General features: G+C 44.5%; 1 protein-coding gene across 12 annotated transcripts in view; it reads left to right on the top strand.

Moving 5' to 3' along the window:
- The window catches only part of SYTL2 (synaptotagmin like 2), a 62,850-nt gene that overhangs the window by 33,192 nt on the left and 5,045 nt on the right, over positions 1–24,613 (top strand). Inside the window, exons 1-15 of one of the 12 annotated variants that reach the window (XM_081860039.1) lie at positions 1,145–1,286; positions 1,899–2,028; positions 4,513–4,594; positions 6,045–6,132; positions 6,634–7,503; positions 8,914–8,979; positions 14,467–14,568; positions 15,312–15,359; positions 15,968–16,006; positions 17,419–17,513; positions 18,506–18,625; positions 19,821–19,990; positions 21,076–21,178; positions 21,593–21,763; positions 23,712–23,790. In XM_081860039.1, coding sequence (XP_081716165.1) covers positions 1,220–1,286; positions 1,899–2,028; positions 4,513–4,594; positions 6,045–6,132; positions 6,634–7,503; positions 8,914–8,979; positions 14,467–14,568; positions 15,312–15,359; positions 15,968–16,006; positions 17,419–17,513; positions 18,506–18,625; positions 19,821–19,990; positions 21,076–21,178; positions 21,593–21,763; positions 23,712–23,790 — 2,230 coding nt within the window. In that variant the 5' untranslated portion in view covers positions 1,145–1,219. Of the gene's footprint in view, positions 1–1,144; positions 1,287–1,895; positions 2,029–4,512; positions 4,595–6,044; positions 6,133–6,633; positions 7,504–8,913; positions 8,980–9,008; positions 13,066–14,466; positions 14,569–15,311; positions 15,360–15,967; positions 16,007–17,418; positions 17,514–18,505; positions 18,626–19,820; positions 19,991–21,075; positions 21,179–21,592; positions 21,764–23,711; positions 23,791–24,613 lie in introns of those variants that run through there. The other 11 variants (XM_081860038.1, XM_081860037.1, XM_081860036.1 and 8 more) reach the window with 11 other exon arrangements.

Here is a 24,613-nt window from a genome sequence, read left to right as displayed (position 1 = left end):
CCCTGCTGTAATTAGGCTTGAAGGAAACATTATCTAATATCCAGTAAAATAGGTTGCTGCATGTGTCTGGTGACAGGCTGTATTTGTGGGCCTGAAAATGTTGTTTATCCTCTATTGAATCTGTACCCCACCCTTCCTCCCAAAGGAAACAAGGGAGGCAAACATCAAAATGTCAAAACGCCACAATTTAAAATAAAATAAAAAAATATTAAAATGTTGAAAAACAATTTGAAGCGTTCTAAAAACAAATTAAAAAATCATATACAGTTATTGGCAACCTTTGTTTTACTTGAAACTCTTTCACCTTTCATTATTACTTTATTACTTTATTTAATTATTACTTAATTATTTCATTATTACTTTTGATCAAATGACCATCAAGGTAGCTTATGGCAGACAACAAGAGTACAGTGATACCTCAGGTTACAGACGCTTCAGGTTACAGACTCCGCTAACCCAGAAATATTACCTCGGGTTAAGAACTTTGCTTCAGGATGAGAACAGAAATTGTGCTGTGGCGGCGCAGCAGCAGTGGGAGGCCCCATTAGCTAAAGTGGTACCTCAGGTTAAGAACAGTTTCAGGTTAAGAACGGACCTCCAGAACGAATTAAGTTCTTAACCCGAGGTACCACTGTACATAGATTTTCTTACGACCCACCCTGTTTCTATGATTATTGGTTGTTCTAAACTTTTTTAGTTGTCATGAGCTGCCCTGGGACCTTCGGATGAACGGCAGTTAACTGAGCACCATACAAAATCCAGACACACACACTCCAAGCCCACACAAACCAATAATAACCATTTTATTATATATACGCCGTCCATCAGGCTGGGTTTCCCCAGCCTCTCTGGGCGGCTTACAGCATACCTAAAAACATAATAAAAACATCAAGCATTAAAAGCCTCCCGGTACAGGGCTGCTTTCAGATGTCTTCTAAAAGTTATGGAATCCTTTATCTCCTTGACACCTGAAGGGAGGGCATTCCACAGGGAGGGTGCCACTACCAAGAAGGCCCTCTGCAGACTGTAGCCCCTTGGCTGATGGGTCAGGTCAAGGGATGCTTCCCTGCAGCACGCTCCACAAACCCGGTGCAAAATGGCAGTTGGGGTCCAGTGTTCTTTCTGGAAGGGAGGGAGGAAGGAAGCACTTTGTAGCTCCTCCTTTCTCTGGCCGACGGATGGATGGAGCCCGGATTATCTCCCCACTCCCCTTGCTTCAATGTTCTTCCTGAGAGGCCAGGGGAGCAGCCGCTCTGTGGCTCTTGATCCCCCGGCCGACGGCAAAGGTTCCAAGTATCTCAAAATGCTTATTCGCAGCACCACGTAGACTTATTTAGGGAAGTCATTGCCTCAGGTGGTGATGGCAGCCATTTTTAAAAATACACTAGGCCAATTCATGGAGACGAGCCCTTGCAAAAGACATGTTTAGCCATGGCTCCTCCTGCCCCAATGCTCCAATACAGTACGCTGTTTTGCTTGGCTGCTGTAGAAAGTGGAATTTAATTATCCTTCAGCAAGGCTCTTCTTGTTTTTAGATGTCTGGAAATTCAAAGGTGCTGTTGTACTTGTGGGAATGACTTGCGTTGAGGGTCTAAGGTCTACTTATTGTGGATTTCTATGACATTTGTAACTCTTTCACGTATCCCATTTATCATAACTGGGTTTGTTCCAATGGCTTGTGCTTGTAAAGCATATTTCGCATGTTAAAAAAATAGACCAGTTATTTAAAAACCCCAGGAGTTACAAAACTATGGAAATGCCTTTTAAGACTTAGAATCTTGAATAGGCTGGAAGGTGGGTGCTTAATTGTGTGCTAATTTAAAAGCTCCTTGGTATCCATAGTTTTGAGCATTTACAGAGAAAATGCAAGGTAACCTTTCCCCTGTTTGTTTCAGCAGAACTGAGTCAAAGTAAGTCAGACAAGACAAAGAGCAGCTGGGTGAACAATGTCAATAAAGAAGTTTTCACTCCTCCAGAATTGCTGGGTGCCATAAAAGAGGCAGAGGTGGAATCGAAATCTGATGAAAGGTTAGACACTCAGAGAAACGTGTTGATAACTTTGTTGTTATTGTTGTTTTATAAACCAGTTGGTCAGTTGAACTGATTCAGAAATCAGAATAGAAAGAGAATAGAATTGTGTTGTGGGGGCTATTGTAGTTGCCTCTGATGGCTAGCTTCCAAAAGACGGAATCTATTTGGGAGAATATCAGAAAGCAAAATACTGTAGTCAGAATCCGTGTTGTCTCGATGCTAATGGCGAGTATCAGCATCATTTGGTTAAGCCTACAATGGTGCCTTTATATTCCTATTGTAGATATTAATTTTTTAGTGGCCTGTTAGAATTATTTGTTATATGTGGCATGATGGGTAATGCCTCGTCGTTTCACACACTGAATACCTTCCCCTCTTTATTAGAGCAAATGTTAGCCCCATCCACACCTATAGACATTCTGGGTTAGAAAGGAATGTGCCTTTGATGTGAACTGCAATAAATGAAAATCGCCCTTGTTTAAAGTGAGGGAAGGGCTGTCAATTTCATGAACTGTTCCTTTTCTCCAGAGTAGTATTTACCTACCTTTTTGTGGGTGGGAAGAGAGAAGTGTACTTTAAGTGAGAAGTCCTTTAGGTGTGTCGCACAAAGCTGACGATGGAAATTCATATTGCTGAAGGTGTTGTTGTTATTATTTTGAAGGGTGTGAATGACCTGAGGCCCCCTTCTCTTCCAGACTTTCATAGTACACAGCAACCCAAGCTGGTCAGATGGAGGAAATCAGAGCAGTTGTTTTTTGTATGATTTTCCTCCTGGTTCCAGGCCTGCTTCCCATCTCCTACATCATCCTAAATGAAACTTCAAGGTAGTCAAGCTTGGAGATGGCACAGGCATGGAAGAAAGGTGTTTGGCTCCATCTGTCAACTATGGCGGAATTTTCCTGGGTGCAGCTGTCAAATTGTACTATAAGCCACAGTAAATACCACTTGCCAGGATAAATGTAGGAAAAGATCAGAAGTGTTAGGGTGGAGGTTAATTAAAGTAACTATAATGGATATTTGTGAAAAAGAGTTGTCTGCTCATAGACTCAGAGAGCTGGAAAGGACCCCGAGATTCCAACCCCCTGCAATGTGGTAATCTCAATATGTGGCCCCCCATCCAATTTGCAACCAGACCAGACCCTGCTTAGCTTTGCAAATGTGTCAGCAGTTTTATCACCGCACCACTAGGACAGGCCAAAACAAGTTGACACAGCTGGTTTCCATAAATTTGACTTCTGCACCTTTTGGATTTACTTTGCTTCCCGTTTTGTGGTGCTTCCTTTTGTGGGTGTTTGTGCTAAGATGATTCAGAAACCGCACCTGGGCTGCAGGCATGTTCCCTCCTTTGCAAACACAGTCAGTTCTCAAGTGGCTACTTATATCTGGTTAGGAGGGTTTGACAGCCAGCACTGGCTTTAGGAACACAGGGTGGGGGGCTGCCTTTCATGTAGCCATGACTCCATCTAGCTCAGTATTATCAACGGAGAAGTGGAACTGCTCTCCAGGGTTTTCGATGGTCCCTGGGGCCTTCTGTGTATAAGGTATGTGAGCTATCACTGAGGCAAGGCCCTGTGTATTGTTCTGCAACGATGCTCTGTTCACCGAATCTTAGAATTGTAGAGTTGGAAGGGACTGCAAAAGTCATCTATTCCACCCTCCTACAATACAGGAATTACAGCTAAAAAATCCCTTTAGCCAACCGTTGCTTTAAAACCTCCAGGAAAGGTCCACATGACCTTCCAGTCCACTGTCGAACTGCTCTTACCATCAGAAAGTCCTTCCCAATGTTTAGCCGGAATCTCCTTCCTTGCATTTGAATCAACTGGTTTGGTGGGTCCTACCCTCTGGAGCAGCAGAAAACAAGCTTGCTCCATCTTCCATGTAATAGCCCTTCACACATTTTGTTTCTGTCTCTTTTGTTTAGAGCTCTGGGTACTTACATAGAAAATGGGGGCAGGAGGCAGTGCTTTCTAAAGACCTCTTTGTCTTGCAAAGTTTTGTGTGTGAATGTTCAGAATCGCTGCTTCATGTAGACATAACACAACCCTTCACTGCCTCAGCACAGGAGCTCTGCCTTGTTTAGTAACGTGTAGAAAAAGTGAGATCTTTTAAATATAGAGGCAATAGACTTTCATATGGAGATGGTTGGAATTTCTCTGCAATTCTTGACTTGCAACCTCACAAACACTTTTTGCAAATGACGAATCAGATTGCCTTCACTTAAAGCCTTTCTGATTCCTCATTTAGGCATGAAGGGGTATCCTGTGACATTGTGTGAGAGAGGGAGGAGAATCGATTAAATACATTGCAGGTGGGATAACTTGAGGGTCTGTGCACCCAGCTCCAAGGTCATAATGTCTGAAACTAAAATAGTTACAGATGCCTAGAGTTCCTTGCATGGGAGCCCTGATATTCAAGCTAGTTTCAGTGTGTGGCATAGCAGCCTCCAAGTAATGGGCTGGTTCTTCTTTTTCTTTACAGCCCCAAAGTGTTCAGTGCAGCCTCTGACGCATTAGAGACGCCTCAAGAAAAAACAAGGAAGTTAGCTGCCTCACCGTCTAAGGTGAGTTCATTGTCAGTGTCCTGGATGGAAGACAATGAGAAAACAACACGGGCGCCATGATCTCTGTGTTATTGCCAAAGGAATTAACTACACCAGGGGTAGGGAACCTCCCCTCACACAGCCCAGTGAGCCGCCAGATCTTAAATTGCCAGGCCAAATTTGACAGGTGGGTGGGCTGCCCCCCTGCCAGCTGACATCACAGTGGCGTCAGGTGATGAGTCTCTTTTGAAAGCGTGGCTTCAAAGAGGCTTGCTCCAGGATTAGGAAGGGGTTCTCAATGAAACCCTTGCCAAAGCACGTTTCCCACCCAATTTTAACACTGGTTTCAATGCAACCCCTTTCCTAATCCTGGAACAATACATGATCCCACTACTCATCAGCTGATGGGATCAGGTGAGAGGTGTACCTTGCTCCAACAAATGAGCAATTGGGAGTTCATTTGAAGCTTCCTTTGAAACTATATCGGTACCCCCCCCCCATAAAATTACTTTGACATGAATTGCATAGAGAGTAGTGGAGCAACCAACCTTTTGAGCTGAAATGTGGACTGCAGCTATGGTCAAACCTGAGCAACAGTCACAGGCTGTAGCCTGGAAGTTCTGGTTAGACTGGAGATATTGGATATGTTCCCACACACTTTGGTATTTATTGAAGTGGGAGGGCCTCACTAGCACGCAAGCAATGCAGTGATCTGTAAATGGTCAAATATATCTCCCTATAAGGGTCCGTATTTGTGTGTTCAATATTTGCTGTGCTTTGTTTTTTTAGCTGCCCGTTTGCAAATTATGGATCTGGTCCCATCGCTTGGTAGTGTGTGTGTGTTTAGGGATTCCCTCGTCTTTTAAAAAGCAGCAAGCTTTTGTTGTCCTCATTTTGGAACTCAGGTTGTACTTCTGGAACCCTTGGATGATAACCATTTCCTCCCTCCTTTAAAAGAAAAAAATTAAATGGGTTTCCATGGTTTCCACTTAGAGGAAAAATGCTCCCCTCAAGCCCCCTTTTTATATATGCAAGTTTAGATTTTTGTGTTGTTTTAGATTTTTCATATCTCAGGGTGCATGGAAGTCCCACTCACAGTAACTCAAGGTTCCTTGACATGACCGTTTTCTGCTGCCACCCATTTTCTTAGCAAGCTTTTAAAAGCACAGGAAGAAAAAGACAGGTTTATTCTTGGCTAAATGGCAAGCAGGGAGAGCGCTAAACCACGTCTGGATTTGGCCAATGTGTGAAGCCAAAACTTGGGTTAACTCAGCACAGCATTGGAGTAAAAAACCCCTTCTCTGGAAGCCTGCACATTCACCTGGTCCTGGTAAGCCATAGTTTGTCTTACTGTGACCTGCAAAACTTGCTGTTATGTTTTCCATTTTCCTTCCTTCCTTCCTTCCTTCCCAGGCTCTCTCTCCCCCAGTAATACTGTAGTGTTAAGCGGAACATTCTTATTTTGTTCTAGCAAAGGAAAAACCCATTCAATGAATCAACCCTACTAGAAGATCATGCAAAAAATGAGCAGCCTGAACATGGAATGGCGATGGAGAAAGGTGAAGGTTTCTAAATACGTAATCTGTGTTGTTTCTGTGGAGACACTGAAAACTTGTGACAAAATACGTTTACATTTTGGGTGTCGTGTGACAAAATACGTTTACATTTTGGGTGTCGTGTTAATGACTCCATGTTCCTAAGGAATTGTTAGGTTTCCCTTTATTTGCAGTATACAGGGAGGTTTTTATAGCATGGCACAACTATAAAAAAATGAATAAAAACCACACAGTCACACAGAAGCCTGCAGCATGAAGTGGAACGGTTCTCAGTCTGCTACATACGTAGATCAGGCCAAGTTAAAGCTTAAACTGGTCCTGCCTTGTTACGTTGCATTTTTTTTTTTACTTTAACAAGCACATTGATGCAATTCCTTCCCCAAGACACGCAATAATGCTTTTACTTAGTTGCATGTCCCCCCCTTTTTTGCAACTAACGTGTGTCCCTTACATGTAGTGTGTTTTACCCTTTGCTTTGTGTGTGCTTTGCATCTTGTTTTGCAGACCCGCATTCGGTAGAAAACCAGCCCAAGGTAGACGTAACAAACCACAGCAGGGTAGAGGAGCCTCAGCAGGCTCCTGCAGAACCGAATGACTTGCAGAGGCAGGCAGGGAAACCACCTGTGCCCAAAGCCAGGAGGAACATCCACAAGACATCAGACGTCAGCTTGAAGAGCGAAGAGCCCTTTCCCAAGGCTCCGAAAAGGATCAAGCAGGTTAACGGCCAGGGGTCTCTGCCCAGGGGCATCTTGAAGCGCAGCTCCAGCTCCAGCTCCACCGATTCCGAAGTGCTCCGCTTGAACCAAACTTTGGAGCCCTCTGGCAAAAGCGGATTGCCAGCCCCGACCGTCCTTGAACGTGTTGCGGAGAAGAGCCCGCCTCCTCCAGGCGAATCCGAAGGCCTCTCCGAAAACTCGTTGGAGAGGCTGAAGCAGGTCCGGTTCTCGTCCAGCGTCAGTAGGAAGGAGCGCCCGCCGAGCCTTGAGTTGCACGAGGGCAAGGAATCCGGGGAGTTCGTTTTGTTGGACTCCGACGATGCCAAGGCCAATGGGAACGGAGTGGGCGACCCAGGTGCGCTTCAGAGTTGCCAGTCTCTCCCGTCTAAGCCTCCTCGCGCCCATTCTCCAGCCTTAAACGGTAACACTGAGAGCCAAGGAGAGGGAACGGCTCTAGGTTCTCACGGTGCCAAGAACTCGGGTCTGCCACCCAATACGTTGCAGCCTGAGAAACATCCTGTTGCGGGACCTACAATTCCAAGTCAACCTCCTAGCAAGACCTTTCCCTCAGTGAGGGAAGAACAAACCGATACCACAAAGCCTCAGATCAAAACTAAGCCGCCGAGCCTTGAACAGGACATCTCGAAAAGCACACCTGGTAAGAAATAATAGCATATCCCAGTGAGTTAACACTTTAGTGAGAGTTTCAGGCCCCTGTCTAGCTGTCTGCTTTTTGGAGGGATCACTAATGCTTTTACTATCTTAACCCTGATCAATTCAAGTCCTAACCATTTGCTTGTTTTCTCGCTTCCCATCAACACATCCCGACACACTCGCTGATCACTTTTCTTCAAGATGCACTCCTTTGGCTGCTGTGCTGCCACTGATTTGAAATCATATCAGAATTGGGGCGTGCAGGTTTTTAAGTCTTGACAGGGGCAAAGCTTGCATTTTGTGTAATTGGTAAGTAACTCTGTTTGAGGAGGAGGCTGAGGTTTCATCTAGCTGTTGCTGTTGTTTAGAACATGGGTAGGCAAACTAAGACCTGGGGGCCGGATCCGGCCCAAACACCTTCTAAATCCAGCCCGCGGACGGTCCGGGAATCAGCGTGTTTTTATATGAGTAGAATGTGCCCTTTTATTTAAAATGCATCTCTGGGTTATTTGTGGGGCCTGCCTGGTGTTTTTACATGAGTAGAATGTGTGCTTTTATTTAAAATGCATCTCTGGGTTATTTGTGGGGCACAAGAATTCATTCATTCCCCCATATAGTCCGGCCCCCCACAAGGTCTGAGGGACAGTGGACCGGCCCCCTGCTGAAAAAGTTTGCTGACCCCTGGTTTAGAAAGTGCAGTCAGAGTCCCCTCCCTCCACTTCCTGGTTAAGAACACAAGAGACCTGCTGGATCAGACCATTCCAGTCCAGCCTTTCCCAGTGACCAACGAGACCCCTGCAGAGACCCCTGCAGAAAACCCTTGAGCAGAACATGAATAGAATTGTATAGAATTGTAGAGTTGGAAGGGACCCCCAGGGTCACTGAGTCCAATCCCCGGCAATGCAGGAATCACAACTAAAAAGAGGGAGCTTTCCCTTGCTTGCATAGTTTGCGGTTGAGGCATCAGATTAAAGCTCATATATTGCACCTTATTCTCAATAATTACTAGTTCACATTTATTTAAAGCATATTACCATCATTGCTAACATTTCAAAGAAATTAATTGCTTTGGGGGGGGGGAGCTTGTATTCCAACTGGAAATGCAATCTTGAATTGGTTAACCGATTGGCTGAAAATCTTTTCAATCAGGCAATAGGATCCTTTTTAAACAAATGCTTTTTAAATTATAAATACATCACATGCCAGACAACATCTTAGAAGAGGCGTTTTATCCCCACTCTCATCCAGAAGGGATGAAACTAGCTGCTGTGTCGCAAATGCACCATCTTCAGCTTAGTCACATGCTGATTTTATGCAGATCTGGCCCATTCATTACAATCAATTTGATTGACTGAGGCTTCTTTAATTAGGCAGTTTCGCTACTACAACAACAAAAATTGGTTGTCTCTTGCAGACCAGCAGCTGCCTAAAACAGAAGACCCTCAGGTGCCAAAAGTTGGCTCTGCAGACCTTGAACAAGGTAAGCAAGCTCTGGTTGAGGCTCCGAGTGCTAAAACTGTTTCCAAATCTGACAAATACACTGCTGAGATCTTGAAGGCAGCCGATGAGTCCATATCTAAGGTGCTTGACTGGTTTAAAAGAAGTTCCAGTGATGATGAAAAAGAGACGCTTCCGCAAGACGCAGGACTTGCAGAGGAAATGGATATCCCCAAGGCAAGAGAAACTGCTGCAACGGCAAAAGATAAAGGCTGCAGTTCAGATATGTTAAATCTGCATTCTTCTGTACGTGAAGGAGAAGAGCCAACCAGCAAGGACTATCGATTCCACGAAATGGTAAACGTTCCGGGTGGGTCGCCATTTACGAAGGATGGAAATCCAGGCAGCCTGTTACTAGAAGATCAAAGCAAAACAAGGGAGGTTGCTTCCTCTAGCTCCCAAGGGCAGGACATTCATTTAAATGAGAGAACACGTTTTCAGGCCATTGGCCAGCCTGCAAACGAGAGAGATGAAAGGGCTGCGGGAGGCAAGGTTGAAACGGAGGACAAAAGTGCTTTGGGCAAAGAACGGAAGATGTTGGAAGATGCAAAGGGAAAACTGGGTTTGAAAAGTGTTGGCTCTTCTTTTGGAAAAGTAACAGAAAGGGGAGATGTTATGCCCAATGGGGCGGGAGGTGTTAAAGCTTTTTCGGAAGGAGCAAACTCTGAGCATCAATCTGGAGAGCTGTTTAATGAACCTAAAGGGAAAGAATCTGGGCATCTAGATGACAAAACCATGCAGCACCCCAGTAGAGGGAATCTTCTTACCTTACCTCAAGATGAATCCAAAGAATCAGAGGTTCCAAGAAAAGTCAAGAATATCAGGGCTTTCTGGGAAAGAGAGGCGATGAACCCAAAGCCTGCAAATAAGGAAGGCCTATTAAGTGAAAGCACTCCTGGGAGTAACCGGATACCAATCTATAAAGAGGAACGCAGCAGAATAAAACCAGTGGGTGGATCCTCAGGATATGTTACTGGAGAATCTGATAACGAACAAGGCACATATAATTTAGTAACCTTCAGAAAAGTTGAAATTGGTGCGGATGACTCTGGACCTGATGATAATGGCATTAAGTTGCCTTCAGGAAAAGTTCGACCAAATGTAATGGATAAATTCAAAGGGGGCCGTATTGTTGATGAATCTGGCAAAATACCCCCAAGTGACCAGAGAAATAATGCATTTACAGAGTTGCTGGATGCAAATAATTCGCGCCCAAGACCCAGCATGGTTCTCTCTAAAGAGGATGGAGGTCTGCAAGCTGACGGTTTGGAAACAGAGAGAGCGTCATCTGTTCTGCAGCAGAAGCCACACTTTAAGATTCACGCTTTAAAGGAAAAAGCAGACGAAGAGGCAAAGGCTCACATGCTCAATCCTTCGCAGTTCAAAAGCCTGAGAAACTTTTGGGATGGGGGTACTAAGCCGCAGAGCGGAATGGATGAAACCAAGGCGAAGGCGACTGTTCCAAGGGGCAGGCAAAGTAGTTCAGGAAGGTATCTGAAAGAGTTGGAAGAAGTCAGGGAAGGAACTAGCCAGGCGGTGCTGGAAGGTGAACAGCAAAAACCGATCCTCCAAGGATTTGACGTGAAGGAACAAAATGTATTGGAAGCAAACTGTGTTGTCCCAAAACAAGCAGGAGGGACAGCTCTCTCCCCATCAGTGAATGCTGTGCCGTTAGGAAATGTAGAATTTGCCCCTGCAGAGGGAAAGACTGTGCGCCCGGTGGAAGAGTATATAGAAAAAACAAAAGCTCCATCCAAAGTGCAGCACAGTCTGTTTAACAGTGGCGTGCAGAAACTGTTGAAAGAAGCATTTCAGGAGTCCTTGCTGGCTTATCCTCTGGCTGACAAGAAACGGGTTCCACAGGTGGAGTTAGCAACAGAGGTGCAAGCATCTTACAGTGACCAGAATCAACAGCAGGGGCCTGTTTTTGCAGGTGCAGATGGAAAAGTCTCTGAGGTCCCAGAGACTGTAAGCAGAACTTTGGTTCCACCAAAAGCTGACACCACTGCTTTTGTCACTAACTTAGAGAGGCTGCTAAAGGACACCTCAGATGAGAGCTCCTCACCCAGTTGTCATATATCGGCGGATGTTTCTGAACAAGCACATTCTCCATTGGAAAAGAGGCGTTTTTTTAATAAGGTGATGGAACGCAGCCGTGACACGGATGAAAAAAATAGCAGAGTGGAGTCCTGGGAAACAGATGGAACAATACAAAAAGATGTCCCACCCAAGGATAGACACATTGCATTCAAAAAGCATTTGGGGGATTCATCTGGATTAACAGAAGATTTAGATTTGGTGTCTGGAAATTCTCCCAACAGGGAAGAAGGCCAAACGGATCTAAAAGCTACTTCTCAGGAAGAATTCTTCCAGATTCCTTCGCCAAAACTGATACTGCCTGACGCTCGTCTTGCCAGTCAGAACAGAGCAAACTCTCCCACGAAAGAGGTTTTCGAGATAGCGGCAGAAGCTAATGTTCCATCGAAAAGGCAAGGCAACGATTTGAATGCCAAACTAGCCTTTCTTTTGAAGGAATTGCCAGAAACACCCACAAATGAGAGTATTTTGAAAGCACAAATTGACAGTGTCCCTGGGGAACTGCAGCAGAGGTCTTCTGAGCAGGCGACCAGAAAGATCATTCCTGTTTCACCCCAAATGGCCAATCCTCCTAAAGAGACTGTTGGTGGGACACTTGACCGAAGTTTAGATACGGACGAAGACAGTGGCAAGTTATTGACTACAATGCAGGGTGGGCCAGCAGGAGAGGCAGCTGTGCTGTTGTCATTTTCAAACCAGGAAAACATAAGAGCTCAAGGGAATGTTGGTGAGCAACCTACAGAAGTGGCAGAGACTGTCGTGAAAACTGTTAAACCAAATTCGGCTGAGCATGTGGCATTTAGAGACAGTTTAAGCAAACTGCTTAAGGAGAGCTCTGAAATTTTGCTCAAAGACATTGCAGTTCCTAAGCCAGCCCATGGTTCATTACAGCCCCATCAGAACACAAGTTCAATTTATGATAAAGAGATAATTGAGATGATAGAAAAAGCTACTGCTCCCTCCAATTTCAGGCAAGCTGAACTCAGAGCCAGCTTCCAAAATCTGCTCAAGGAAGATGTTGAAATTCTTCCAGAAAGCCAGAAAGACTCAAGCAGTGGTCATGGGGCACAAACAGAGAGTGAGTCTAATCAGACTGTAGATTTAGTTTGCCCGCAGGGAATTGGCTATGGTCAAGAGATTAATGAAACTGTAAACAAGGAAGTTGCTCCATCCAAGTTGAAGCAAAGAGAATTTAATTCAGGCTTCCGGAAACTCCTTGAAGAAACTGCCCAGATGCAACCTTCTGAAATGAGATGGTTGGGTATCAGAATGAAGGAGAGCCTCCATGGTGCTCATGGCTCAGATAGCACGACGGGCCTTCTTCCCCAAGACGTCAATGAAACTGTAACAAAATCTGTTGCCCTAGAAAAAGACAGTTCTGTATTCAAATCCAGCTTAGAAAAGCTTTTTGGAGAAATCTCTGGTGCTGCTTTGCTTCTGTCCAATGAAGAAGAGAAGAAAGTGACTGATGAGTCAGGATTTCAGGGAGGTTTAGCCGTAAAAACACAAACGTCTGTTGAGAGCGTGCTGAGCGACTTTCGAACCGAGGTTAAAATACCGCTCAAAGGCAAGACTTTCAAGCAAGATAACCAAGCTGTAGACCGAGAAAAGTTTTCTGGCACCCCTGAAAGGAATGCGGTTTTCCAAAAAACTATTCAGCTTAACCTAGCATCACCTGAAGCCCCGCTCCTGGGAAGAAGGGAAGATTCTTTCACTCATGCCAAGGCAGGTAAGAGGGAGGAGGAATATGAAAAAGGGAGAGAAGATTCTGCTACTGCCAGTGCCTATCTCGATGGTGGAAGTGAAAAAGAGGGTGCGGAAGAGGGGAACCCCCCTAAAACAAGACAGGTTGAGCTGCTTGCCACCCGTCACGCTGATGGTAATGAAGAGGATGAAGATGTCAGGAGTGTTGAATCCAACCTTTCAGATGAAAGCCGCAATTCTTTTGTGGGTTTCCAAAGAAGTTCAACTCGTGAGCAGTTTTTTTAAATTATTTGATCTTATCTCTGGGTGGTGTGTATGCTTTATGAAGATTAACCCAAGGGGGAAATATTTTTAGTACGTTAATAGATCAATAGTAGACAATAAGCCCCCCAATGTCAAATATTGGGCACCTTGTTCAATTGGGGGTATTGCTGGGTACTTAGAAGATGCTGAGGCACCTGACACAAACATGCCTCTGGGCAAATTGAGGTGACAGGTGCCTGGTACCCTGCCGGCACAGTGCTTTTCTGTGCACTTGGCCACCCTGTAAACAGAGTCCTATGGTTTAAAAAGTGTGTTTTGGGCACCAGATCCCTTTGCAGGTCTGGAGAACCTTTGACCTTCCGGATGTTACTGAGCTACAACTCTCATCAGCTCCACCTCCAGAAATTGTGACCAATGGCCAGGGATTATGAGAGCTGCAGTTAAGTCACACCTAGAGAGCCAAAGGTTCTTCCACACCTGGTCTAGTGCAATAAACCCAAGGGCACATCGTAACAATTTGCCTTTGCATCGTTTCTCTAAGGTAGTTATTCCCATCTTCTTGGGACTCTTTCCCAACCCTTCACCTCGGATTAAAAGCAGGACATGCATACTGCTTTGCATATATGTGTATTTCCCCATAATCTCCCAGAACAATGGATAGACGCCCTCCTTACAGCTGCGCAATAGGCTTGCTAACATTTGCCTCTTAGAATCCTGCCTTCCCCTTTGCCAGTCAGTTGGGGCTCAGGAAGGGAGCTGTGCTCTCTAGGCAATGGCAAACATGGTACCCTCTAAATCAGCGTTTCCCAAACTTGGGTCTCCAGCTGTTTTTGGACTACAACTCCCATCATCTCTAGCTAGCAAGACCAGTGGTCGGGGATGATGGGGATTGTAGTCCAAAAGCAGCTGGGGACCCAAGTTTGGGAAACACTGCTCTAGGTGTTGGACTCCAGCTTCCATCAGCCCCAGTCAGCATGGCCCAGGGGTCAGGGATAATGGGAGTTGTAGTCCAACAACATCTGTCGGGCAGCATGATGGCTGCTTTTATTTATTTGACTTATTCGTTGCTTCACACAGAAGCAGCTTAAAAAATAAAATGATGTGTGCTACATAACAGCTTAATCTTTCCAGTTCACACTTTAGCTTAGCCTTCTTGGTTCCCTGGATATTGTTGGACTATAACCCCCATCATTGCCTCCCATCATGGCCGTTTATCAGGAATTATAGGTGTTGTAGTCCACCTGTATTTGAGGACCCAAGGTTGCCTTAGCCTCTTAGCTGAAACACCTGTGGGTTCCCCCCACCAAAGCTATTTATTTATTTGTTTTTTAAAAAGGGCTATGTTTTTTAAAAAGGTACATGCCTGTGCGTTGTGCAGTGTTCATGTGTTTTTGTCTTGAAACAGGTTCGGAAGAAGAACTAAACCCAGTAAAGGAGGCTTTGAAAAGGAGTTCAAATAGGCAGATCCCTTCCAAAAGTCTAGAGGACATACCATCAGCCACATCAAGTGAGCAAAAAAAAACTTGTCTGACGTCTTCCATACTCCCTGAAGGTTTTCTTAGAATTCTTTTGCCCACCTGCCTCATTGTTGTTAAGAATTGCCTTTGGAAGGTCTGTGCATCCCAAGATACTTTTTTTTTTAAGGGTTGTATCCAATGTAGCAGGGACACGGGTGGCTCTGTGGGTTAAACCACAGAGCCTATGGCTTGCCAATCAGAAGGTCCCCGTTTTGAATCCCCGCGACGGAGTGAGCTGCTGTTGCTCGGTCCCTGCTCCTGCCAACCTAGCAGTTTGAAAGCACATCAAAGTGCAAGTAGATAAATAGGTACCACTCTTGGGGGAAGGTAAATGGCGTTTCTGTGCACTTCTCTGCTTTGCCAGAAGCGGCTTAGTCATGCTGGCTACATTACCCGGAAGCTGTACGCCGGCTCCCTTGGCCAGTAAAGCGAGATGAGTGCCGCAACCTCAGAGTTGTCCTCATTTATGACCCTGGGCTTCCAGGCACCCACAAAAGCCATGTAGTCTGTGCTAGAAAGGATGGCATGGCTGCCTCATTTTTTAAGGTGCATTTCTTTACCCTATAATATTTCGTTAAAAAAAGGCTTCTTCTATGCGTTTGCCTGTGGCTTTAAGCTCCCGAGTTAGCATCTTTCTTTTCCACCTCTAGAGGCCTATGTTGAGAGCCCACAGCGACCTCCCTAAAGAGCAGGAATGTCTAACTATGTCAACGTTTCCCCCCCTCTTGTGCAGATAAAGGAAACCTCCCAAAGGAAGATTTAATGCTTAGTGCGGAAGATGGTAACTATTTTATTTGTGCCTGCATGAACGTAACCTGCTTCAGTAGTGTTTCTTCGTTCTTAGCAGCAAAAGACTTTTCTGCCTGCCAGGTTTTTAGATAAGAGTATTGCATGATTTAGACTCCTGGGTGATGTTCATCTGTGTGTCTATAGTGCTGTTGGGGTGTATGGGAGGGGTTGTCCCTTTGTTGGGCGACATGCTGTTCTCCTTCTGGGGCACTTTGTCCACCTTGGGTCCCCAGCCTGCACTCAGCTCTCACCTGTGGTTCCTAGAAGCTGTCAGCATGCGACAGTGGCCACATCCCAGGAAATGGCTTTGACTGGCTGGCTAAACCAGGTGAGGGTAATCGATGGGTCTCAAACTCTTGGTGAGTTAGGGACTTCCCCTGCTTGCGAAGACAGGCTCTGGCGGATTGATCAATCGTGGCTCCAACAGTCAAGAAGGCGGTTTCTGCATTCTGCAATGCAGTAGGCATAGAATTCTGAAGCAATGATTGGGGGAGAAATAGCTGAGATGTTGCATGCAAAGTGTCCAGTTCACCTGTGATTATAGCACAGCCAATAGCGGCATCGGAGTGTGACAGTATTTAACGTTGCAATTTTGACCAGATCAAAAAGCAGATCAGCCTGATGAGAACGCTCCAGGAAGTGAGTAATAATGTCCCCTCCTGCGCACAGTAGCTAAAACCTTTTGTGGCTTCACACTCTTTCGTTGCTGCTAATATTGGCTGACTAATAATACATTTGGAGTTTGTTCTTGTTCTTGTTGTTGTTTTACTAATGGCTTGTATCTTGTAAAGCTACTTCTGCAGCAGGTCATGCATATTTAGCGTAGGGCTGTGTGTGTGTTCCATTTGCTGTTTGCAACCACGGACTTGCTGTGGAATGGGAAGATCCCTGAACATTGAGCCTTTTAGAACCACCTCCTGGGATTCTTGAAGCATCAAACCTTGATAGTGATACTGGATGGGAAAGGGAAGGCTTAGTAAAGAAGAACTGACAGCATCATGAAAAAGGCTCTTTATATTCCTGAATAGCACAATGCTCCATCCATAGCTATAGGACCGGGGGGCAGAAGGACAGTCCCATACATCTTGCTAGGTGCAGGCAAAATTTGTGCATTTAATTCAGCCCTCTATCAAGAATGGTTGGATGGCCCTTTGTATGCCTCCTTCCATCAACTCCTGCAGCCAAGCTGGTGCCAAACATCTTGCTCTGCTTTCTTTTGGACCACATCAGTGAGGGTCTCGTCGTCTGGGCAGTCTAGGACCTCCATACACACTGCCCAGGATTGTGCCCAAGGGAGGTCACTTTGGTGCTGCTAACACAGCTGTTTAGCTTCACCCCCAGAGGCACATTCCATTTCCTCTTCAGACAGACAGATACCAACAACGATACTGAGAACCCACGACTGTAGATTTCCAAGTACTGACATTTGAAATACTATCTGAAGGCAAATATCTGGGGAGCAAGTGCCACGTAGTGGACGGCATGCAAGAGGAATCTTTGGTTCAAATCAATAATTAGGTGGTGGTGGGGAATTAATATTTTAAGCAGGGGAAACCCTGTTCTGCCATAGAGTCATATCAGTTCCTGGCTAGAGAAAGAGTCGCTTCAGACATCATGAAGTAACAGGAGATACCTGCACCTTATTTTAGTGTCTTCGGGTATCGTGTGTGGGAGGCTTGGTAAAATATACCCACATCAGAAAAAAAACAATGTGTAAAAGCCAATATGGCGCCCTGCAGATGTTGCAGACTGCATACACCATTCAATCCCAGCCAGCATGGCCAATGGGAGTTGTAGTCAATCAACATCTGGAGGCCATTGTGCCCTGTATAGGGTGGCTGGAAGTGTTGGAAGGGCATGCACAGCTCGCATCCGTGTCCTTCGTTGCAGCTTCCTTGTGATATGTGTTGCAGCTCCTAGTAAGTGCATCCTGCATGTTGAAGTTTTCTTCCCCCCGCTCCAAAAGCAATCTATGACTAGTCCCTGTCCCCCGGCCCCCCCGTATTAGAATCTAATTAGCTCTCTAAACAAGAACTGCTGCTTTTTTCCAGTTTCCACAGCACCTTCTTTCCTTGATAGCCAGTTCTCACATCCGGAAAAAATCAAAAGGATGAGCAAATCAGTCCCAACATTTACGCAGGAGGAGGTAAGGGTTTTTGTTTGCTTGCTTGTCTTTTGCTCGTTTGAGAAATGCAGAATCTTGGCTGCCTACTTTCAGGGAGTGCTGACTGGCTCAGGAGAAATACTGCAGCCTTGAGTCTTCCGACACTGTTACTTAGCTTGTTCCTGAGAGGTCAGGGTGGAGGAGTGAGTCTTGGGGATTTCTGCCAGTGTATCAAGCAATGTCCTGAGTCAAGCAACACAGCACCCCTCCAGATGTTGTCAGCTGGAACTCCCATCATGCCTGACAAATTGTCACAATGGCTGGGAAGCTAGGAAGGTGCCTTATACTGAATCAGTCTGTTGATCCATCTAGCTCAGGAATAGCCAATGCGTCACCTTCCAGATCTTCTTGGACTACAATTCCCATTAGCCCCAGCCAACATGACCAATGGCCAGGGATGATGGGAGTTGTAGTCCAGCAAAATATCTGGAGGACACCACATTTGCTACCCCCTGGCCCACACTGGCTGGCAGTGGCTCTCCAGGGTTTCAGGTGAGTCTTTTCCAGCCGCACCTGAATTGAACCCAGGGACCTTCGGCAATGAAAGCAGAGGTTATGGCTCTTTCTGCTGATGGGAAATGGAGTCCAAGAATGGCACTTGCTGCTTGCCCTGATCTGAATCATAAAGGCTAAACTGTAAAAGTTAAGCAGGGCATCCACCCTGAGTAGTGTATTGTCTCTGAGGTAGGAGTTTGGACCTGGTGTTTTACTGGTCCAGGAACAGTGATGGCAGCCGAAATACTGAACACACATTTGCCTCTTTCTTAATTTCTCTGTGATTTATATATTTGAGACGGCGAAATTCTTGCATGCTATTAATTAATGGTTGTCCCCTACAGTTTTGCATCGCAGAATGGCAAGCCTACTTTGGCAGACCTACTTTGTTAAAATTGTGTGCCGCATGGCAATATATTTCGCCACTTTTTGAACACCTGCACAGACTTCTTTTTTTCTCTTTGTGTAATATCTTGTAGAGCGATGACAGAGAAACAGATACCGCTTCAGACAGCAGTTACCCACTTGGCAGAATCAAGAAGAGCCCCAGTTCGCTAACCAATCTTAGTGGCTCTTCTGGCTTGGCGTCCTTGTCTTCTGTATGTAGACGAAAGCTTTAGTTAATAACACTGCTTTTGCTAATACTTCGTTTTCTTTAACTCTGCAGTAGCAGCAGAGCCTCTGTTTAATATTGTGATGTGTGATGCTTGATGCTATTGCAGTTGACTGTTAACTAGTTGTAACATCCAGATTCTTTTCGCTATCTGAATTAACTTCTCATTTCCCATTTTCTGTTCAGCCTAACCTTTTGGGGGCCCTTCAGAGCATTTGTAGTTACTGCTCCTAAGCATTCATTTCAGTGAATTGATAAGCCTGAGTTTGCCATTGAAGATATTCTTGGCAGGGAGCTGTAGCCAACCCTGGTGCCTTAATAGTTATGCAGCCAAACCATGGCTAAGGAATCCATGGTTTGGTGTTAGGTTGGAACTGGGAGATCATGTTTAGTGATTAACCACCAAACCAGAATTGAAAACTATGGTTTTTGGCTGGCAGGATGTCTGAATAGACAGATCATAGGTAGGCACAATTCCTATTGTTCCTGGAAAAAACAGGAGTCATTATATGAACCTTGTGAAATTCTATATGCTGATACAGAATTCTGATCCTGTTCTGGTTTCCTATAGTCCATGAGAGTTCAAAGTCCTATCTCAGCCCTGAATGTGCTGGCCAGACGCAAGTGAGCTCCTCTTGCGATTCTTAGTTTTTTAATAAATAAATCTGTAAAATGGGAATAACAGTGACCTCTAGCATAACATCATTTGCGAAAAAGCAAGATGAGGGTTGTAAAGCAATTGTTATGCCAGAAGTGCTATAACATAATAGTGGATAACCAAGCTGCCAATCACTTTATAATTTATCAGGTCTGAGCACAAATTTCTAAGTGGTTTGTGAGTACAGGCGGGAAGGCAGATGGAGGAAAACTGCTAGCATATCTGAGAGCAGAGGGCAATATATATATATTTTCTGGGTTCCATCCAACAAAACCACTCTTCGCATGTGTATTGTTTGATGATTTCCCATCTGGTTTGAAAATGAGCGTGCATTATTTGAATATAAACTGTTCTCTCTCCCTGAGATGACATCTGCAGAGGGATTGTTCTTTGCTGCCTTCAGCTATGCGTAGATGAAGTTCAGCCATGAACTTAGATTTATTTCCCACCTTAAAAGAGTCTGCAGGAAGGGATAAGGATTTCTTTTTTTAAGGGCTTGTTCTCTGCTCGGTGACTTCTACAGGTCAGTACCAGCGTGATGAGCATCTACAGCGGAGACTTTGGGAACGTGGATGTGAAAGGAAACCTTCAGTTTGCTATTGATTACGTGGAGCAGCTGAAGGAACTTCATATTTTCGTCGCCCAGGGCAAGGACTTGGCAATTGCAGATGTTAAGAAGCAGCGTTCAGATCCGTAAGTGTAGGTGGAGGGTGCTGTGTGTGTGTGTGTGTGTGTGTGTGTGTATTCAAACCTAGCAGTTCGAAAGCATGTCAAAGTGCAAGTAAATAAATAGGTACCACTCTGGTGGGAAGGTAAATGGCATTTCCGTGTGCTGCTCTGGTTCGCCAGAAGCGGCTTAGTCATGCTGGCCACATGACCTGGAAGCTGTACGCTGGCTCCCTCGGCCAATAAAGCAAGATGAGTGCCACAGCAACATGTCGGCCACGACTGGACCTAATGGTCAGGGGTCCCTTTACCTTTATCAAAGCACAATTATGCAAAACTTAACGTATATAATACAAAATTGCCAAGATGCATCTTTGAAACAGATTACTTTAAACCAGCAAAAGTTAGAAATGTGGTCTAAACAAAATTTAAAAATTCCTTCCAGTAGCACCTTAGAGACCAACTAAGTTTGTTATTGGTATGAGCTTTCGTGTGCATGCACACTTCTTCAGAGATCTCCTCCAAATTTTTCATTCCAAAGGGCAGTAGAATTGGCCCATTTTGCCAGTAAAGTTATTTTCAGATCTTTTGTTTCCTCTTACTTGATTGTAGCATTCAGTAGCGTATTTACAGGGTATTGTACTCTCTAAAACTAATCAGACAGGGGTGGGGGAGAGTCCCACTCTCCAGCATTTGAAAGCTGACAAATTTAGTGGAAGCCAGCAGTGTTGAAATCATTTGACCATCTTCTTCCTAAGGAGAAGTGTGTTTGCCACCTTGAGCTGCTTGAAGGTAATGCATGATATAAATAAATAGGTGAAACCAAGCAAGACTGAAATGATCTTGCACAGAACAGTTTTTAATAATAATTTAAAATTTCTTTCCTGCACAAGCGGGCATCCCGTTTCTGACGTTTCAGGCCTGGGAACAAACTTGAGTGCTTTGTAATTATAGATACCCTTTTGAAATTCCCAGTGTATGATTGGCCTGTTCAGTGTTAAGGCTAGGAGAGCTACAGACAAAAGGTGCTCGTTTTGCTCTTGGGTTTCCCTGAAAGCCTTCTTCCAGATTCAAATGTTACGTTAACCAGACTGGTGGTTAAATCTCCTTAGGTATGTGAAGAGTTACTTGCTACCAGAGAAGTACAAACTGGGCAAAAGAAAAACGTCGGTGAAGAAGAAGACGTTGAACCCTGTCTTCAATGAGATATTAAGGGTAACTTGTATAATTAATAGTACCAGAATGAATGCAGCACATAGTCATGGTTCGTTTAGCCTAAGCATGGTTTGTTTGAATGTGCGAGCCCAGCTCAGTAAACTAATTCATTTTCTGAATGATAGCTTGGTTTAACCAGTAGAGGTTAGTGGGGCTTATCTGACCTCCTTACAGCTGAGACACTGAGGATAATAGGGAGGTGGGCATGGTGCAAACACACTGGCAGGAGTGAGTGCCAGGTTGGCTCTGCTGGTGCACCATTCCAGCAAGGTAGATGCTGGTGAAGTAAACCCAATCTACTGCCCACCTCTTCGTTGGAATAGCATGCTTCATCTGCAGCTCACAGCTCTAACACACAATTCTAATTCCGTAGATAAATGCATACTTAAAGCGTCTGTTTTGTCTCTTTTGCAGTATAAAGTTGACAGGGCTCTCCTGGCGTCCCAGAGGTTGAATGTCTCCGTGTGGCACAATGACACGTTTGGGCGTAACAGTTTCCTGGGCGAAGTGGAGCTGGACCTGGGAGAATGGGACTGGGAAGACAGGCAGAACAAGCAGATGATTTGGTACCCGCTTAAGCCAAGAGTGAGTTAATGGTTTTTGGTCTATAATGAGCGTCGTTGGGCCAAACTCTCTTCTACCCCTCAATGATTTCATAAATGAGTAAATAGCAACAGCCAAAATTCTGAATCATACGGCTACCAGTTTATAATTCCTGTGCTATCATTTACATTCATAGGAAGTATTGTTTTCATACCAACAATTATCACTGAAATTAATAACCTTGCCCAGTGTGATGAATTTCTACTTTGGCTTCTGTATAATTTTCACCAGTGCTGCAACATGTAGTCCACAGATAGGCAACGTGGTGCCCTTCAGATGCAGTTGGACTCTGGCTCCCATCAGCCTCAACCAAACCAACATGGCCAGCAATAAGGGATGATGGGGTTTGTAGTCCCAACAACATCTGCAGGGCACCAAGCTGGCTACCCCCGGTGTAGCTGATTAAAAATATTTCTATTAAAAAGGTGTCTGAGATTTAACCTGGAAGCAGATGTAAATCTTTCCCAATACATATTTTCCTAAGGTGGTTGTCATGCTGCAGTTTACATGGCCCCCAGTAGGTGGCTAATTAAATGTTTCTTTTATCAGCTGATAAGCTCAGTTTGCACCCATTTCGCACACAGTATTTGTGAAAACACACAAATAAGAGATGCTACAATATTAGGTTTTGTAGACAGTGGGTTGATTTTTTAAAAGATAGTTTATTAGGAAATATATGTCAATACAGAGGGAGTGGGTGGCGCTGTGGTCTGAACCACTGAGCTTCTTGGGCTTGCAGATCAGAAGGTTGATGGTTCGAATCCCCACGACAGGGTGAGCTCCTGTTGTTCTGTCCCAGCTTCTGCCAATCTAGCAGCTCAAAAGCAAGTAGATAAATAGGTAGATAAATAGTGCAAGTAGATAAATAGGTACCGCTGTGGCGGGAAAATAAACAGCCTTTCCATGTGCTCTGGCACTCGTCATAGTGTCCCGTTTTGCCTGAAGCAGTTTAGCTATGCTGGCCAAATGACCTGGAAAGCTGTCTGTGGACAAACGCCAGCTCCCTCAGCTTGAAGCGAGATGAGCGCCACACCCCGTAATCACCTTTGACTGGACTTAACCATCCAGGGGTCCTTTACCTTTTACCTTTATATATCAATACAGTATTCAAAATGAGTAATAGCAATGTGGAAAGCAACTGAGTATCAGTAATGGCAATTACAAAAAACAAAAACTGGACAATTAACATGAGCCCAGGTAGAAATTAAATAGCAGTAAGTTAGAAATTAAATAGCAGTTAGAGATTAAATAGCAGTAATTAATAATTTAACCAAAAAGAAGAAAAAGAAATGAAATGACATAATCTAAGGGTTTTATTCAATGCTAGTCATACTGAAGAATATATCCACTGAAGTTAGTGGATCTAAGTTAGTCATGTTCAGTAATTTCAGTGTGTCTACTATCAGTAAAATTTACTTGAATGCCACCCATTGAAATTAATGAGTTATTCATTAACTTCAGTGGGGCTACTCTCGAGTATGACTAGCATTGAATACCACCCATAGTTAATGGGAGCAATGTATTTAATGTCCCATTTATTTATTCAGTTTGAGAAGACTCATATTCATATCTTCTCATAAAATTAACAAAGACGAATCCCTCTCTGTCTTACTGTTCCAGAGTTCCTTAAACATTGCCCTTTCTTGTGTAATTTTCTTTTTCCCTTGAACCTAAAGCATTGTGAGTAGGAGGTTGCCTGTTCCCGTAATTAAATAAGCCATTCCTTTAAATGGGGGAATTCCCTACTCCACTCTCAACCCAGTATTTTCAAATCCTTGCAGCTAAATCATGACATAATAATTTCTTCCGGTCTTCTGGACTGTGTCTTTGAGATACGTTAGTAAATCTATTTTGGGGTCTAATTGGACCACATATTTCAAGATGTTGCTTGTATTACATAGTCATTGGTTTTTTGCTTTTGTTTGGTCAGACTCCACTAGCTGGTCTTGATCTGGAGAACAGAGGGGACATGAAAATAGCTCTCCAATATGTTCCACAGCCTGTTGGGGGTAAGAATCTTTCTGTTACCCACTTTCCAAATTTGCTTCATGGGGTGTTTTGCCTCCCTAATTTAATGGCATGTCATTCAAACCTGGCAAACTATGGTTTGTTCAAACTATGCCTTGGTTACAAAGCAACCAGGATGAAACCATGGCTTCTGGTTGTGTTACGGGGTCCTCGCCGCAGGATCACATTCACCCGGTGCTATACCAGCTGCACTGGCTCCCAGTGGGATACAGGATCAGGTTTAAGGTGCTAGTTTTAACCTTTAAAGCCCTATACGGCCCAGGACCCTCATACATATGGGACCGCCTCTCCTGGTATGTCCCACAGAGGACCTTACGGTCTGCAAACAAAAACATCTTGGAGGTCCCGGGCCACAGGGAGGTTAGGCTGGCCTTAACCAGAGCCAGGGCTTTTTCAGCCATGGCCCGGATCTGGTGGAACGCTCTGTCACAAGAGACTAGGGCCCTGTGGGACTTGACATCTTTCCGCAGGGCCTGCAAGACAGAGCTGTTCCACCAGGCCTTTGGCCAAGGCACAGCCTGACCCCCTCCTTCTGTAATCCTCATAGAACTCTAGCCCAATGGTTGCCATTAATTTGACTCTGAATTGATTTTAGAATGTATTTCAATTAATTGATTGTGATTTTATGTAAAGTGTTATTTTTACTGTTGTTAGCTACTCTGAGCCCAGGTTCAGCTGGGGAGTGCAGGATATAAATATTTATTATTATTATTATTATTATTATTATTATTATTATTATTAAATGGTTGTTTGGCTAAACCATTGGTTTCCATATTCAAATGAAATCGCATAAACCATGGCTTG

This window comes from Podarcis erhardii (assembly GCF_964252035.2).
Source record: "Podarcis erhardii genome assembly, chromosome: 4".
In the NCBI taxonomy this organism is placed as follows: domain Eukaryota; kingdom Metazoa; phylum Chordata; class Lepidosauria; order Squamata; family Lacertidae; genus Podarcis; species Podarcis erhardii.
This window is presented reverse-complemented; position numbering and strand designations above follow the sequence as displayed.